The sequence below is a fragment of the Chlamydotis macqueenii genome, chromosome 5 (genome assembly GCF_036417535.1).
Source record: "Chlamydotis macqueenii isolate bChlMac1 chromosome 5, bChlMac1.mat, whole genome shotgun sequence".
Lineage (NCBI taxonomy): Eukaryota > Metazoa > Chordata > Aves > Otidiformes > Otididae > Chlamydotis > Chlamydotis macqueenii.
In genome coordinates, this window is record NC_141560.1 from 52,453,222 (window position 1) to 52,471,664 (window position 18,443).

General features: G+C 39.4%; 1 protein-coding gene across 2 annotated transcripts in view; it reads right to left on the reverse strand.

Annotated features, from left to right (window-relative positions):
- The window catches only part of LOC104478441 (mucin-5B), a 44,712-nt gene that overhangs the window by 16,222 nt on the left and 10,047 nt on the right, over positions 1-18,443 (reverse strand). For both annotated transcript variants that reach the window (XM_010118782.2, XM_086749050.1), the window contains exons 9-27: positions 17,427-17,565; positions 16,742-16,843; positions 15,437-15,506; positions 15,055-15,192; positions 14,200-14,364; positions 13,301-13,395; positions 11,642-11,768; positions 8,398-8,650; positions 7,183-7,235; positions 6,695-6,795; positions 6,253-6,404; positions 4,979-5,117; positions 4,131-4,241; positions 3,191-3,370; positions 2,562-2,798; positions 1,478-1,634; positions 1,161-1,289; positions 671-755; positions 422-459 (exon numbers count right to left, since the gene is read on the reverse strand). In XM_010118782.2, the coding sequence (XP_010117084.2) occupies positions 422-459; positions 671-755; positions 1,161-1,289; positions 1,478-1,634; positions 2,562-2,798; positions 3,191-3,370; positions 4,131-4,241; positions 4,979-5,117; positions 6,253-6,404; positions 6,695-6,795; positions 7,183-7,235; positions 8,398-8,650; positions 11,642-11,768; positions 13,301-13,395; positions 14,200-14,364; positions 15,055-15,192; positions 15,437-15,506; positions 16,742-16,843; positions 17,427-17,565 (2,471 nt within the window). The remainder of the gene's footprint in view (positions 1-421; positions 460-670; positions 756-1,160; positions 1,290-1,477; positions 1,635-2,561; positions 2,799-3,190; positions 3,371-4,130; positions 4,242-4,978; positions 5,118-6,252; positions 6,405-6,694; positions 6,796-7,182; positions 7,236-8,397; positions 8,651-11,641; positions 11,769-13,300; positions 13,396-14,199; positions 14,365-15,054; positions 15,193-15,436; positions 15,507-16,741; positions 16,844-17,426; positions 17,566-18,443) is intronic.

An 18,443-nucleotide genomic window follows, 5' to 3' on the forward strand; every position in this document is an offset into this window, starting at 1 on the left:
AAAATGTCTCTCAAGCTAGCTGTCTAGGCTTTTTATGAAATTAGTGGACAGGAAATAGCAACTCTATAAGATTTGCTCTGTTCTGAAAGTGCTCATTAAAACAGGTACCATGAGTGGTCTGCTACAGACTACTTTGCCTTCACTGACTACCAGGGAAGTATAAATGTGCAGAAGCAGTATTTACCTGGATGAGATTAATCTCGCATTTCACACCTCTCTCCTTCCTCTTTATCATTATCCTTTAGACAATTCTTCAGGTCAAAGGCTGCATTTAGCTTATCAAAGTGCATCTGTCCTTCTGTGCATCCATCTATCGAACTAGCTAGCTGGAGTCCTATTACTATGCCTGCAGCAACATGTGATGTAGGTTTGTTTCAGCCCTATCATCACTCAGTGGATGGTAAGGATGGTGAAAAGTTACCTTTGGAGTCTTCAGTACATAGTTTCTCTTCAGGATCGCTGAAGATAAAGAGAAAAGGAGGAGATTTCTTTCATTGACTTGAATCAGTATGTGGAAAAAAACAAAGTCTGCAATGGCACCTGCTCTTACATAAAAACCTACTCCTGGAGGATTTAATGATAATTGCCACTGTCTATGGATATAAATCAAACGTGGCCTAGCTTGTCCTTTCCAGTCCTATTCTACCTCTCTCACCATCGACTGACCTACCATGAAGTGCAACTGGGGAGGGAGACACACTCCCTGCTCTCCTCATCAAAATATGGCTTGTCAGGACTACATTCCGGGTAACAGCCTGAAAAGTTAAAGTAAACAAAGCATTCTTAGTCTGCTTTACATAGACGCAGGGAAAACACACAAACATCTCTCTCAGTTGCAGATTTGATCCCAGAATTAATGTGATCCCAGTATGAATGTTCTTTATACTACCAATTATTTTTCCATGTCCTCTTTTCCCTCCCTCTGCTTGTCAACAGGTAATGATTCTTCACAAATTTAGACTTTCATCTCTCCCCAGATTTAAAGGCTAGTTGTGCTATGAGCAGCACCATCATACAGGGAATTAGCCCAGGTGAGGCACGGTCAATGAGTCTCTGAGGCAAATTGGATAGCCTTTCAACAGTCTTGATACTTGAGACCTTTAAGACCAGACTAATAGCTTCAACTCCCATAAACTACATCCAAGTCAGGCAAAAATTACCTTCTAAACTGTACAGCAAGTTCCCACATTTCCCTTGTGGGTTCCTGCAGGTCTTCAGACAAGGGGCTCCACAGGGTTTATAGAACCACTCATGTTTGTCAGGTGGATTGTAATAATCACAGAACACAGCTGGAACAGAAGAATAAAAAAAAACCCTCCAAGTCTCAGACACTGGGCAGGGGTTACTTTCTAAATGTTGTAAACAAGAGCTTGTTAAGTCACACATGCACAGTGATGTCAGAGTTCTGCTCTTCTTTGATCTCCCATGTGCCTGAGCACATGGAGCACTGCACTGTGCATTTTCAGTAAATACTTACGGCAAATGGCAGGTGTTCTCCAGTCAATACAGACACCAGCTCTGCTACAGCTTCTTGAATAAGCAGCAACTGAGGTACAAAAGCACTCACAGTCTCCCACACTGTCACAGCCACAGAAGTCAGAAATACAAGATTCATAATATGGTATTGGGTTCACCTATCAAAATACCAACAGATCTGTTACCATAGACGTACCTGCTGCACTGTGTTTCAATGAGAGAAAGGGCTCTGAATTTCTGCCATCCACTGGCAGTTTCTTTGGCAGAACCAGGCTGAGTCTGACAGACTGGGATAGTCAGGAAGGAGCTATGACATTTTATGACAGGTAGTTTACTATTTTCACCTGCCTGGTAGAATTGGACTCTAAATCTTCTCATTTTCATGTGAGTAATACTTGCATTTACACTCCAAATGTCTTCGCAATGTAATTTCTGGAGGACTGAACTAACCTGCTTTGGGTTGGCAGAACTATACAGTGTGTACACTCCCTAACTCAGAGATAGTGACTAAGTGAGTATAAAAGGAAATCCTATTACCACTGAACTTATGTTTCTTGTGTTTTAACCTGGGCCAACATGAGCTAACTAAGGAAATCAAGACAAGTTTGCTTTTAAAATGACTTATTAAACTGCACTGAAGCTTTGTGTAGACATTCTCATTAAGAATTAGTAGCCTTGTTTCTGTTCAGATTAATTCAATTTGTGTCTTAAATAAATCAGATAATTAATCTCTTTAGGTAATTTGAATAAACTTTCCCAGGGATCCCCATACAAGCCATCCTACACTAACATCTCTAGATTTTACAAATGGATATCTAACTTTTTACTTCTGCTGCCCAACTCTTATCCTCTTTGCTCAAGAGGACTGCTTTATCAGTTGCTCAAAACAAGCACTGCTGTTTTCTCAATACCGTGCAACAGGATTCAACTGGCAGGGCTGCAAAGTGAGGTTTTGAGAGAGGTAGCTCTTGCACTCGAGGGTGCTGTGTAATAGCCTTTAATACTAAAAGCTTGTGTGCGAATGTGCTGCATAACAGCAACAAATACCTAGTGTGAAACTACTGGGGATGAGAGAACAGGATTACCTTACTGTGACAGGCTTCAAAGATGTTACTCTTAATGATGCTGCAGTGCTTCTGTCCCAGGACAGACTTGAAAGGCTGATCAGCACACAGGTCTGTCATGTTTATATTTGAGCAGGTGCTTGTTATTTTCCAGCTGTTTCCAAACTCCTGGATGCTCATCTCCACGGACTGCCCTCTGGTTGTGAAGTCATTCCTTGAGCGGCCATCAAAGTCCCCACAAAGGCCACAGACTTTTCCCTGGGAAATTTGCGTAGGTGCAGTAAATGGTTTGGTTATTTTGAGTGCAGCCCACTGTTTGACAGAAATAAACTATAGAACAGGCCAAGGTAAACTAGATAAATTTATAAACAGTCATAGAAATACAGCTTAGAAAAAGCTGAACTTAAGTGACAAGATCACTGTCAGCCCTGCAATACTGCAAAGTGTTTGGCTTTGCTTGTATCTCCAAATATTCTGGAGTAATTCGTGCTGGCTGAACAATGAAATAAAACAAAAGACATGGCCTGCTTGCTGCTTCTTGTTCAATGAAGTGAACACTTTTCAAAGCCCTGCTTTTCAAACTTGGGCTGCAGTTCTAGATGCATAACTTCGAGTTTGAAATCATAACTCTCAGTCCATCCCATACCTACCTGGAAAGATGGTGCCACGTGAACAACAACAGTAGTCTTCTGGTCCCACATGAAGTTCATTCCTTGATTTGTTTCAATCACAATATAACCTCCTCTGAGATCCACTTTATAATTCTTCTTAGCTCCTGGATCAGTGGCTATTTCCTGAATTCTTCCTTCCAAGAGCCTGATTTCACTGCTCTACAAGGAGCAAATACATTGCATGGACGGAATTTGAATAGAAAACTTACTGTAACAGCACTGGTATTCTGCCTCTTGTCCTTCATCTCATTTTTCTGTAATCTTTACATCTTGGTCTATTGCCAGACATGTGAGCCACAGACAAGACCCACTGAGTTCCATGGGAAATGTCTACTCTTGCATGATAAGACTTACCTCACAGCCACAGAAATTGTTCTTATTCTAGATGAAATCTGTTCTTCCGGCACAGCAGCTCCTGAGTGCATGGGCAATTGGGCATGCTAGAACATCCCTTGTCACGCTGCTTTGTTTCACCATTCCCTCACCCCTAACTATGGGAGAAATCTCTTTTGTGTCCACTTTGGGGAAATCCTAAGCCTGAGCTGGAGGAAAGAAACTCTTCCCTCTGCAGTTACATCTGCCCTGTGCTCAAACCATGGTACATATACATGCTTCTCTGAAAACTTTACTGTTACTCCTACACCACTAATGTCACAGATGCAGATACACACACACGTATGCACAAACGTGGAGTGCTGTTGACTCCCTGCATCTATCCCCTCACCTGCAGAAGTGCCCAGCCAGCCCTGTTAACATCAAACACCTAAACCTTTCCCAGCTTGTCTGCCTCTGCTTTCTGGCTGTTTGATTCCCATAGGTACTCTCTAGCGGCAACTGAGTTGGAATATAAAAGGATACTACACTAACTGCTACAAAATCAAGATTACAGCTCCTTAGTTATAACCAATTCTAGACAAACCTCAAAAATCAGTGTGATCTTTAGGGAGCAGATGGAGAGTGACTTCCCACAGGCATTGTTCTGAATTACAATTCGGAAGGTGCCAGCATCCATATTATTGGGGCAAAAATCCTTAGAAAAAAATAGATAATGTTGTATTAGATCTTTTCAGGCAATTAGACTAGTCTTAAACATTTTCAGGAGCTCTAAATGAATGATATTCCAATCTGACTTCTGCCATTTTGTCAGGTTTTTGTTCGCCAAAACTCTGGGCATTTCAGAAGAATATGTTGGCAGCTGACCTGATAGCAGGTTCATAGTTGACCAGGAATTTCAAAGAGAAAAGCTAAGGGAAAAAACTAAGCTTTTCATAGCACCAGTCCTGCACAGCCGAAAAGGCACAAATATTTTTTTTTCTTAAAATTAGCAAAACCAACTGTAATTTGGGGATGACAAAATGTCTCAATACATGCAACTATTATACATAAGGCTCACACATGCTCTGCGTGCTTCTGTCACAATAAAATGACTGTCAGTCTTGGATGGCTGAGAGAAACACCTGTCTTTTCAACACCACACCAATTCCTTTCCCTTGCAGATGCTGGAATTACATCAGGAAAGGGCTGTCCCGCCCAGGAGTTAATAGTTTAGGGTCACACAGTGCCCTCTTGTGTTACTTATGAGGGTTAATTTCTTTGCTTTTATATGGAAAATCTCACGCTATCTGCTCTAGGTACAAGAAGAGGGGGTAGGCTCTACTCATCAGTGTTGAATATTTTGCATTGGGATAGCTCTTTAATTACTCAGACTGAACCCTACAGTGTAAGCTGTGAAAAGCATATGGATAGGAAAATGAAAAAAAATGATACCTGAGCTAGAATATAGTCACAGTCTCCCAGGAAATCAAACTTCTCCCCATCAAAGCTCATGTAATGCCCATTTCCATACACAGTGCAGGTTCCCTTGCAGGGATTGTCTGTGCAGTTCCACTGCCTTTTGTTACAGGTGCTGGGAGGAGAAATGCAAAGAATTACAATCTTTGTATGAAGCATGTTTTTTCCTTAACTCCAAACAGGGGCAGAGTAATTCAAAAGTTTGTCTTTTGCAGTAATTCAAAGAAAGTAATCATCTCTCACTCTTCTAGGTTTACTCTTTCAACTGTTCTGAGACCATGCCATGAGATTACTTGCTAATTGTGCTTACTACCAAGTAAGTTCATGCTTACTACCAAAACATGTTTGAAGTCTGCCTATTTTTATTCTATTTTTTCCTTCAAATACCTTTTAAATCATTAAGTCCTGGCAGCAGGCACTAGGGACTTGGGTAAATACAAGGTGAAGAACTGAACATTTCAACCATTTCTGAATATTAATCTTTGTTCAGTTCTGTGTCTGACTACAGTGGTGAGAACCAATATTATCCCTGTCTTCCCTTGACAAATTTATCTTTAGTTCAGGGGGACCACAGACAGAAAATTTTAGTTGTTATATCCCTTGACAGAGACCACAATTTTTTTCTCATGTGTGTCCTGTTCTCATGAGAAAACAAAGCCCTCACTACAATAAAACCTCTAAATGGCCTCTGTAATATCAACAATTGCTTATCAGGATTTGGCTTCACATGTTAAACTTGACTGCTTGTACCAGTGGTGATCACACCAAAGTGTTTCTGACTCTTAGTTTCTGTGCATCCTTTCAGCAGGACTGTACAGTCTCATCCTCACTAAATAATGGGTAAGGATTCAAAGCATTTTACCCACCATGATCAGTAATAACAATGAAGTCTATGACAGAGCTATACCAGCAAGTAGAGCACCTAGAGCATTCATTTATCTTATTTGAGAACTATTCACCCAGAAGCACTGCAAGTCACTGGAAGATCATTGGGATTCCTCCCTCCTCTTAATTCACTCATTTTCTGGGGTTTAGCTGTGCCCAACAGACTCAATTCCCTCTTGTAGAATGACCAGCCACAGACCAACCTGGATGAGGCTGGTACTTCTAAAGCTGGGGTGGAAGCAGTTTGCCGAAAAGAATGGAAATTGTTTGACAGAAGATCCTGGTACCTGTTCTCCCCAAGTGCAGGCTGCCCTGGCAGTTTTAACAGCCTTTGCTATAAAACAGGGCTCCCTAGAATAACATACCATGTGTTGCAGTCCACTTTGATGGTTTCCCCAGGTTTATAAAAGTGTCCTCCATGGACACATGGGCATTGATCTTTGGGAATACATCCTCCACTGCCATCCAATACCAACCCATCAGGACACATGCAGCCAGAAACACATTCTGTGACATACTGTGTACAGAAGGATACAGCACAAGGCAACTTGTTAATGCACAGAAAGTACTGGGAACCTGCAAAGGTGCTAGCTTTTGGATTTCTTTTTTTTTAAAATCTCAAAACTGTAAGTTAATGACAATCAAACTACGAGCATCACAGCTATGTGGGTAGCTATAGCTTCTGTGTTATCAGTAAAGTAGTTGGTCTCTGAACAGCGCAACATGTTACGACCAGCGTTTGTTAGGGACAATCATACATGCACAATCATGTTGTCCCGTGGTCCTGCTAGGAGGTGAAGTCCTTACACAGTGCATGTCCTGTGTCTTACAACTTTTCTGACACTCTGATCCAATCGCACCAGGACCCGCAGAGCTGCAGTTGAAGTAATACATAGGAGCTGGGCAATCTACAGGAGGAAGAGAACATTTTAGGAAGGTAACTTAGTGAAAGTACTAAAGATGTCGTTAGCAATTGTAAAACAGAGGGGAGCATCTCAGAGGGCAGCATGTGTCTCTCATTTAGAGTTTCTATTAGCTTTTGCTTCTGCCCGCCAACAGGGCAGAGGGAAGGAGCCAGATAATTTCTAAGCTTTGGGAAATATCTTCGTCTTTTAAAGAACTCAGCAAGTCTGGGGACATTTTTAAAAAAACAACTATTATCAATAACCAGCACATTTCAGGGAGAAGACAAAAATATGCAGCATACTAAAATGTTACAGAAAATGAAAGATAACACAGAAAAACATTATCAATACTAGCTGACATGACAATGCCATTATTTAACAAAATCTCACCTTTTACCAGGACAGTTTCTCCAATGCAGTCTAATCTTCCTTGAATGCATTTGCTAAAGAGATTCCATAAAATGAAACACATCAGGTCTTTGCACGTGTCTTTCATTAGAAAGGCATTGCAAAGCTTCACTAGTCACACAAATAACAAATTACTATAAAAATACATATTTTTATCAGCTATCAGGTTCACAGACATTAATTACCATCCCCAGAAGGAAGGTGTAGACACTCAGCTCTTAAATACTCTTCCTTCATCTGCCACTAGTTTACTGTGTGTTTTCCCTAAATCATGTGTTTCCTAAGCACCTATTTCAACTCCATGAGATAAAACTAATACCTTCTTACATTAGAGACCTCTTAAATTACTAAATGAATCTGTGTTTACAGCATAGTCTAAAATCTTCAGAGAAAAAATACAGTATTTGGAAGAGTTAGAGAGAGAGAATGTGTAGACATCTAAAGATACAAATAGATTCTTTGAATAAAATATCCTTCCCCTAGTATATTTTTTGCATTGCTGCCCTGAACTGTTTGAAAATGAGAAAATGACAATTGTTTTTCACTGCAGACACAAATCAATTATGTTATTTCTAGTATTTTCCCCAAAATTTCTCTCTCTCTCTTTTTAAAACACTCAGTTTAAAAACTGAGATTTTGGGACTTTTTCCTGGACAATTTTTATTTTTTAAAGAGTCCGCAGGATAGTGTGTTGGGAGTGTTTTTCACTTTGCTTTTTAATTTCAAACCAGAAACTCCCCCAAGCTCTTTGTCTTCTAGAAAACTTGCTGCCACTGTATATGGATATTTTTTACACAACAATGAACTTGGCATAAAGATAGATTGCAAACATGACTCTACTTAACATGTTTTCAGGTTTGCTAGCAGCAATATAGGGTCTTAACCCTTGCTATGGCTGCACTTCCTCCCAGGAGAATATTTGCTTTGGTGCAATCCAGGAGAAATTTGTCATTGTTCTTTATGGTAAAATAACACCATTCCATCCCTGGAAACATTCATGGCCAGGTTGGTTGGGGGTCTGAGCAATCTGATCTAGTTGAAGATGTATGCTCCTTGCAGGGGGGGTTGGACTAGATGACCTTTAAAGGTCCCTTCCAATCCAAACTGTTCTATGATTCTATGATTAGAGCAGGGACTTCCCCAGTGAGCCCTGACATCCTCCGGCTATGCAGTCTTTGCATCATCAGAGCAACTTACCACATCAATTTGTCCTCTTGGAAGGAGTTGCCAGGCTGAACAATCTTGCCTTTGTAGTAGCAGGGACAGTCATCTGGAGTTACACATTCCTCCTCGTCATTGAGGTATGTGTCTTCAGGGCAACCACAGCCCTCCATAGGAGCAATTTGGACTTTACACAGTGGATCAGGTTCATCCAGCGAGCGGCAAGACTGGTTACAGTACTTCACGCTATAGTTATAAACCATAGTCTCAGGACACTCCTCAGAGGGATCTTTGCAAAAGAAATAAAATGGATGTATGTCCTTCTCTGTGCAATCATCACTCAGGCTGTTAATGCAGCTTTTTGCATGGTAGCAGCCATAAATGTGCTTTTTTCAAACTAGAAGATCTTGTCTCCCAGTGGTCTGGGGAAGTCTGCTCACATAGACGTCACAAGACGTTGAATACTGAAATACTCAGCAGATGATGTCTTGACTAAATAAGGGAATCAGTATAGTTTTGTAATTTGTACAATTCACATTTCTGTCTTATGTCAAAAACTGAAAACAATAACTTCTGACTTGTCCTTGTAGCTAAAAACTAATTTTCTGTCCAGTACTAATGATTTCTTTGGCTGGGAATAATTTAAGAAATGACTATATTTTGTAAGAGAGACATTTTGTTGTTAAATGGGCAGTGCCAAGGCATTCTGCTGATGATTTAATGCTACCAAAGAAAATGTGTTTGAATTCTCATAGATGTCTTGAGGAAAACTCTTGTTGTCATCCTCTGGGGAAATGAGAAATGTTTTCTAAAACTTCTGGGTGGACCAAACGGATAGATACCAAAATCTAAAGAGCTCAACTGACCCTCTAAGACAGTAAAAAGCTGGTTAATTTTCAGAGGCTGTCTAGAAACAACACATTCAAAACTCTGCCATAAAATCTGCCGTAGTGATTCATAGGGATAGCATGAAATTTTATCAGGAAATATCACCTGCATTGAGGCTGTGGTTTTCAAGAAAGCCTGACACCCAGATTCCTCTGAAATTCAGTGAGAACAGGGGATCTAGTAACCTTGGACCTCTTTCTATCTCATATCCACAGATTTAACCCCACAGCTGTTTTTCGGGTCCAGACAGATCTACTAGAAGGTACAAGGTAGTTGTTCACAGGTAATTGTGCTAGTCAATTTTGCAGCAATGTTATCACCACACTGGCAATATGTGTCATGCTTAAACAAAGCTCTGTATGGTTTTCCAGTCCATGACCATAGTATGTTTTCTTAGATTAGTCAGTGTGCTAGGTTTGTGTACACATTCAAGGCCACCACGTCCACCAACAAAAAACAGTTGGTTTCCTGATCTTAGCAGGAGCAGATACAATATCCCAAGTATAAATCAGGCAGGCCATACTCCTCTACTTTATAGGTATACTATGAAGATGCAGCAACTGGTACTTGTAAATCAAAATAGGTCAAATAAGAAAGATTGTTAATAAAGAAGTTTAACATGAATTTACATCAGATTTACCTGAACAGGTATCTCAATTGTTAGCTGTTAATGCAATTAATGCAATAAAATAATGTTTTTACTTTCTCCTTTTGATTTTTTATAGAGGAAAAAGATCAATTTCCGTAAAGCAAGATCTGGTAAGGAAAAGGTTATTTGATTATAGTAGTCATGGTCACAGATTTGTAATCTTAGATTAAAAACATCAAAACTTGAGGCGTGAGTGCAGAGAACACGAGCATACCAAAGATAGCTTCAAGCTAGCTTACACAAGGAGCACTAGAAAAACAGTGCCATGAGGCTACTAACCCCAAGGATCTTCTGGGTAACCAGTAACCCAAGTAATGGTTCATGCTTCCACTAAAGATTGGGTCACATACACGCACTGCCAACGGCTAGCTAGTAGGGTTTACTTATTTCATACACTCTACTGACTGCAATGTGGACATCCCCTAAGGATATAATCTGCCTTGGATGCTGCCAGCAGCCCCATACAGCTGGACACAGCTGCAGGAGCTGGAAGAGCCTTTCCAGCCCCCGCAAGGGAACAGACCACCGAGAGTGGGTGTTCTGGCCTGTTTATTCTTTCACTCATGAATAGCACAACCTTCAATCTTATCACTGGCATGTTCCTGAAAGATTATTTCTTCTTAAATAAGGTCTAAAATGATTGTGCTGATTAAGTAATTAGCATTTTTTTCCCAAGGTTACTGCACTGTTTGAGTCAATATTACATACGGTGCCATGAGTCTACAGATTTCAGTCTAACCCATGCTGCAAACCAGCCTCACTTTGTCATAAAAGATATCAGTAATTCTCTGTTGATAACGAAGCTTTCAATAAACAGGAACTACATAAACCTGCATGACTCTAGGATAATTTGCTGTGGGCTACACTATGTTCCCTGTGAATTATTTCAGCACAGGTTTGTCAAATTGTTCTTCTGTAATCTTAAATATCTTTGACAAAGTTCCGTATCGGTTAATTTTTTAAATATTAATATTTAATAAAGTATCCTAGGTAGCCTTTAAGTCACGCAATTAAATAAATCATACCTGCATAAAAATAATTGTTATGTTTCCTACTCAGATGTGTTATTAATCAAGAAACCCATACATCTATTTTCATGTTGATATAGGCAAATCACACTTGAACTATCTGATTGTCACTGGAAAAATGGAAATGTTCTCAGCTCTGATACCAGGGTCAAAGAAAAATATACATATGTAGACTCTGAACCTAGGATGTCCGATAAACTTTTAATCATTTGTTAGGCAGTCCAGAGCTGAAAATGCCTTTAAACACTTTCACTTTCTCAGATATCACCAATATATAGTTATTAAAATCATTACTATTTCACTGTAACATGGAAAAATGCAGTTAATGAGTGATACCATTTGTATTGGCAATGTCTGAGACAAGAGGGCTGAGATGAACTGCAAAAAAGGTATCATAATTAAAGTACGTGGGAAGGAGGACTATGTGCTCAAAACTAACCTAATTGCAGCTCCTTGTTGTCATTTGATTAAAACACCTTATACGCTTTTGCTTCTCTGAGTACTGAATTCACCTAATATTTTATACAAGGAATATGCATCATAAGAACATGAAGTAGACATGAACTGATTTTGGCAGGCAGAAGTATATTCTTATTCTATTTTTTAAAGACTTGCTAACTTGATGACTAAGCACAAAAGATACTGACTGCCACAGATTGGGCTCTCCTGAAGTTGTTCCCCCATATCCCTGCCCAGAGTATTTTAGGATCCATACCACAGATGCCCTGCCTCCAGCCCTTCAGGAGCACGCCTGCTGCAGCACAGTCTCTGGAGTAAGTAGAGAGCACACTACACAGAGCAACTTCACTCTTCTCAGCGTTACAGGTGTCATACATACATTTCTAGGGGACACAAAAAGACATGGGTATTGTTATGCCCAGCCCACAGAAGAAACAGGGAAATACATGGCAATTAAAAAAATAGTCAATCAATATATCTTTGAAGAAGTATTATTACTGATTAAACTTAATTTGTAATATCTCCAAGAGAAAATGTTTGCTAATGAAATACTATACAGACCTGAGAAACAGGAAATCAATTACAGTCATGTAACTGCAATGATGTTATGTCTAGCACTCATTAACAGATGAATAATAAGAATGATAAGGGCACCTATAGTTCATTGAAACACTAAGAAATGTCTATACCAGCCTTCTATGAGGATGTACAATCTAAAACATGTCAAAATATGTAATCTGAAAATATACAGAACCGAAAATACTGCACAGTGATCACAGGTACTTGTGTACCTATCCAGTGCGGAGATAGGATACATCCAATTAAATGACAGATGCATAACAGAGGATGGCTTAATAGGAAATAATACGTAATGACATCTAAAGAGCTAGTTAGGTAAGTATAAAGGGGATTTAAAGCTCAAGCTTTTTCAATTGAGTGTCCAGACAGAAAAACTCAGATATAGCCAGTCACTCAAGAGCAGTAGTGTCGTACTGCGTAGATAGTGACTTATCCTGCCATTACCGATGTGTGGAAAATGCTTCCATGAGTCATGGTATAAAAACTGATTAGACTAGCAGGAGTAACAGACATATCCATAAGAAACTGGTTATTACTTTTCCTTAATTGAAAACTGCAAATTCCTATTTTACTTATGTTTAACATGAATTCTTAAGCAGACATATATTCTGAGGGAAATCTGAGAGAGGTAAAGCATACATCATATTTTTAAAGGTACCTGAAGACACACTATATTTTAGGCAAAATTTCAGCTTCAGGAATTTTCTCAGTAAGTTGCATCACACACACTCCCATCTCCTACATTAATTTTCTCCATTTTTGCTGAAACTTCTTTACTATTCATATAAATGTGGCAACTCTATAGCTCAGCCAACTTCCTCAACAGCATTATAGATCTGTATACCAAGAGTATTTATGGGCAGCTTCTTGCATTCTAAATACAAGGAGACTAACGTGATTCAATAGTAATAAACGGGATATCAATAACATAAATATAATATATATTCTCCTTCTAGATGTGAATTTTAAACCAAGTCAGAGGGAATCCATAGTGTTGAAACAACTGTCAGTTCAATTCCATGTGGAAATATTGATTTGGCTATTCAAAGAGTGAACAGTTTTCAAAAGAGTAAACTAATTTTTTTACTATTTTTCTTCTGGATCATGCAATAGAACCATCAGTGATGGCAATTACTTAATATTTTCAGGGCTGCAACTAAAAAGGCCCATTGTACCTTGCATAAACTCTCATTTTGTTATTTTTTTCATTGGCATCAGTAAATTTCTTTGCAAACAGGCATTGCTATAACCAGTTTTACTCCCCTAGGCCAGACTACCTTCATGGCAGATGAGTCTCTGCACTAGATTAAACCACCCGTTTAGACCAGTGCCTTACCTTGATGTACACAGAAGGGTCTACAACAGCATGACAGGCAGCAAACACACTGCTTGTATTAGACAGAAGACTACACCAATGCTGAGCAAATTTTTCTGAAGTGGGAAAAAAACATCATTATCCATAGTCCACATTAGGATCCGAATCAATATTCTTACCAGGTATCACACAGAACTAGAATGTACTGAAGTGTTCAGTGGAAGAAAATATGGGGTATTAACATACCGAGGTGATAAGCATAGTTGGATGGGTGACCAGCTGTCTCCCTAGAAGAAAGGTTTAACCTTCCAAGTACTAACATTATTCCTGTGGCTGGATTTGCGGAACATCTGCAAAAACTCCCTATTTTCATCGTTTTCCATCAAACTTTCGTAATTCTCTACAGTCAGGCAATTCTTTATGGTCAAGCTATAACATCAAGCATATAATAATCAGTGAGCTGTGTGGCTATGAACTGCAGCTTAAATTACATGTGGCAATACCTAGGAGAGTACAGTCTGAATCTTCTATATATCCAAACTCAGTCAAAGTGAGAAATCAGACAGAGCACCTAGTATGGTACAATACTTGCTGAAGTCAGTACTGTCAATAATTTACTCTATTTGATTTCAGCACAGCTGTAACAACCTGGATTGTACGAAGATGTTGCTCAAATGTTGACAAACATGTATGCTCTGCCTTAAACCTAAATTGTTCTTATTGATGCTATGTGTGTTTTTCAAGTCAGGAAAAGTGAAGATAATGTTGGCTCTTTCTCCAGGAGTGCAGTCTTTTTATTTTAGAAGCAATGTTGTCACCTTAAAGACCTTTTGATGTTCATGGGATTTCTAAAGCTTTTTTATTATCCATCATGTGAAAATTATTTAGCACTGATAATCCAGAGATGAAAAACCCGCTACCTTTATCCATACTGTTTGAACAAGGATCTTCAAAGCTGTCCTCAACATCAAAACAGCTGGCTCTAGTTTTCCATGAGTTACCAAAAGCAGAAGCTGAATCTTCCACAGCTCCAGTGACTGTTCTGAAGTCATCAGTCTGGATGTTATTGAAATTGCCACAAAGACCTTGTGTGAGTGGCGGGGGGGAGAAGAAATCATCACATGAATGGAAAAAGGACTGGCTTCTGGATGAACACTCTTAGCTCTATAATGAACCTTTCCTGAGAGAAGCCCATTTTCCTTCAGAGACTTCCTTATGTTCCCACAAATCAGAGAGGAACTTGTCTTTAGAATGTAATTATTATTTTTCTGCATTACAGTAGCACTTAGTGATAGCACTGAGATTGGAAGCTGCTTAAATATGCTTCAGTAAACACTGGCAGACAGAGAAGTGCCTTCCCCAAATGCTTATAAGTAAAGGAAATGGCAAAAGCAAACAAAACAGGTCTGACAAACAGGACGTAATGCCATTACACTGATAGGAAACAGAAGCACAAAAAGCTTAAAGGATAGAAACAGGAGACTGGTGGCAAAACCGAGAACATAGTCAGCGTCCTGTAAGTCTCTGATGAAGGCCTGCTTTAACAGGTAGAGTCTAAAAGACCTGAACACACTAAACCTCACAAAGATTATCTAATTTACTTCAGGAAATTGAAGGGTTTAGCCAATGCTTTGTTTCAGGAAGGCTACAGATTTAACCAGGGGTTCTAACATACTGAAGTCAATACAAAATCAAATAATTTGTTCACTTAAAGTGATAGACAAGCAGCTATTACTGCTTGCAAGAGCAAACTGAAAGAGCATGATGTGTCCTACCAGATGTGTGATTCTGATAAGAATGATCGACTGTTATGGAGAGCTGCATTACAGGTTTCATTTGCACTCGAATTTGTACTCCAGTTGAGCTCAAGATTTGGATGAAAAATGTAGAGGGTCTGAAGATCGTGATGCCATCTAAAGAGGAAAAAAAAAAAGAAAAAAAAAAGTATGTACCTGCAAATTGTCATGAAGCTGAGTAAACAGTAACTTCAGTTTACCAGTGCATCCAGCATAGCACGGGAATTCCCAGGGAGTCCCAGCCCTAGTATCTGTCTAAGCCAAATGACCTAACAATGAGCAGGACCGTGTTATTTTCAGAGAAAATCCTCTGTAAATGGATGTAGGCTAGTCTGGGGAAGAAGTGAAGAAGGACATTTACCTTTGCTTACTGGCAGCTTCACAATGAAATTGTTCATGTAGATATTTCCACAGGAACATATTTTAATAGTCTGCAGGGAAAAGGAAAAAAATAAAAAGCCCGCAGTAGTGAATGCATATGACATGATACAGATAACAGCAACCTGATAGGCTTCATTAAGCATTAAGAAGTAGTGTCTTCAAACCTTTATCACCTCGGGGGTTAAAGTAACTCAGTGTCTGGGTGCCATACAGCAACTCAGAGCAAATCTCTAGGCCATAAGAAAAAATGAAAAAACCTCTCCACAGGCAACAGCTTTGATCGAGCACTCTCACATACTTAAGAGGTTAGTTATCTTTCTGAGAATCATAGAATAGTTTGGGTTGGAAGGGACCTTTAAAGGTCCAATCCCCCCTGCACGGAGCAGGGATATCTTAAAACAGATCAGGTTGCTCAGAGCCTCACCCAACCTGGTCTTGAATGTTTCTGGGGATGGGGCATCTACCACCTCTGTGGGCAACCTGTGCCAGTGTTTCACCATCCTCATGAGAACCGCATGTGAGATTTTACATGTCGGTTTGGATCTATCTCACTGGAAATGTAACACACTCAAAATGAGAGCTATCTGACTCAAACTCCCTCAGCATTCAATGGAGGGAGATAGGCCCCTCCACAAGAACACCTGATACCTTAGGTGGGCTGACTTGTCCTTAGGAGATCCCAATCTTCCTTTATTGACTATAGAAGGAGGTTAGGATATTATATCTCCTAACAAGGTTAGAACTGCACCAGCTAAATACCAGGTGAACAAAATGAATCTATATAACTTTAGGAGTGCGTAAATACCAGCCCAAACTCAACTTCCACTGAATTCAGTTTGAATGATAGCATAATCTTCAGTAAGCGAAGCCTCTGGCCTTCATTTGGAAAATTCTGCTACTTCACTCATCACATCAGGAAAAAAACCTCAGTACTCAGAACTGTTGTAAAAAGAGCAGGATCTTTCCCTGCAAAAATCTCAGTCTTTCAAAAATAATCAAGTTTAAAAGTTTGAAGTAACAAAAAAGAGAAGGAAAGTTGACAAGGATAGTTTTTAGCCATCTAACTCTAAAGAACATGGAAAAGCCAGAATCCAAAACAACTAGAAAGGAAATAACTCTTGCAGAACAAAACCAGTAAACACATGCACTGCACCATCTACTGGTATTAATCTTGCAGTCTCAGGACTGCAGCAGATGAAAATGAGTCCACCGTGTTAGAGAAACCATCTTTGAACCTAAATGAAAGTGACATATTGTGTGTCACTAATTAAAGCAAGTTACTTACAGTTCTTCCTAGTGTGACTAATATATTCTTTAAGCAAGTCATTGTCTTTGATGTCCCACACTGGATGATCTCTCCAATCACCACAAATGTGTCATCAGTATTCTGAAAAGAGGTGAGACAAGGGATGGGCAGACATTGTTAGCATGTTACAGGAAGGGAGCTAGAAGGGAAAAAGGTGTTTCTGAGAGGCTAACACGGAATAATAAAAGAACTGGGGCATTTAATCTCTAACTGCAAACTTCTTCATTTCATTGCCAAAATCAATGATGTTCACTCTCTTTCCTCTGCACTCTGTTTCCTTGCTATCAACTTGTATTGATCACATTTTTGCAGACAGTAATGCGGAATTCAATCTTTTTGCAGGAATTTTTGCTCATCCACTTCCTTTTGACAGAAAGCTTCAGAAGAAATGCTTAAATCTACACTAATGCATCCAATAAGAAGATTAATTAAACAGGGGGAAAAAACCGTGAAACTATGTTGAACCTGCAAAACTAAGCATCAAGCAACTGACTTGTAATCCATTGCAAATGGGAAAATTTATGTGGTTTAAGACCGAGCATGTGTTTAAGTGCTTTGCTGGATTGGTGCCATTTAATCAAATTAAGTCATATAAAGCTCTAGCACAGCTTAATGCCTCATGCTGCTCAAGAGATTTAGGAGTGAAATGGGAGATTGTTCATACCTTAGCTAAGACATAATGGCAGTTACCATGAAAATTGAATCTCTTGTTATCGAATGTTGTTATGTGGAATCCTCCATCTATATTGCAACTTCCAGAACAGGGTAGAGAGATACAGCTCCAGTGGCCTCCTTTGCAAGTACTGTACAAAACCCAAAAAGGAGAAGTTAGAATAAATATAGCTTTAAAGGAGCAAAGGTGAGATAGCATCTGCATCTGAATCTGTACAGATGACGCCCTCTGTCTTTTTAGCTGGTTATTCGGCTACTTATTAAATCCCTGTGGGAGGAAATCTTTATAGTAGGACCTGAAGTTTGAATGTGAAGTTTGAAGTGGGAAGTTTTAATGCCTCTCAGTTAGAGGGTTAACTGCACTGGGCTTCAAGCTAGCTCCTTCAGAAACACAGAGTTGGTCAAGCAAGAAATATTTTTCCAGGGCCCAAATTGTTTACTTGGCTTTTAAAGAAAAAAAAAACAACCTCTTCAAGCAGGATCTCGCAACATTTTATGCTGCTGATGCAACTGTTCAGCAAGTTGTACATGCAACACTTTAGCAACTAATTGTGGAGAACCTGAGATAATGACCAGTTAAAATTCTTAAGAGCTGTGCACAGAAGAGAGCAACCCTTAGGTCAGGCTTTTCAAGGAGTAAGTGGCCAGATGGGAACTATCTAGAGCCCATCAAGTTGAGTTCCTCAAAACTGTAGGTTTTGAGGAATATATCTTGAAAATATAGTAAATATTCAATCCAAAGGGGTTTGCGGAACATCTGGCCTACCCCACCATGCACCACAGCACATTTCATTCCTCACTATATTAAAGGTTAGGCCTATGGTCAAGAAACAATGCTGTGTCACAAAAGCTCAAATAACAAATATAACTATTCATTCACTTGGTAAATATTAGAGTAAGAAATAAAACTGTTTTGAGAATAATTTACCTGAGGTCTTATCACCTTTCACTAGTGCAGATGGGTTCAAGCTACAGGGTTTTTTCTAAATCAAATCATTCTCAAGGATCA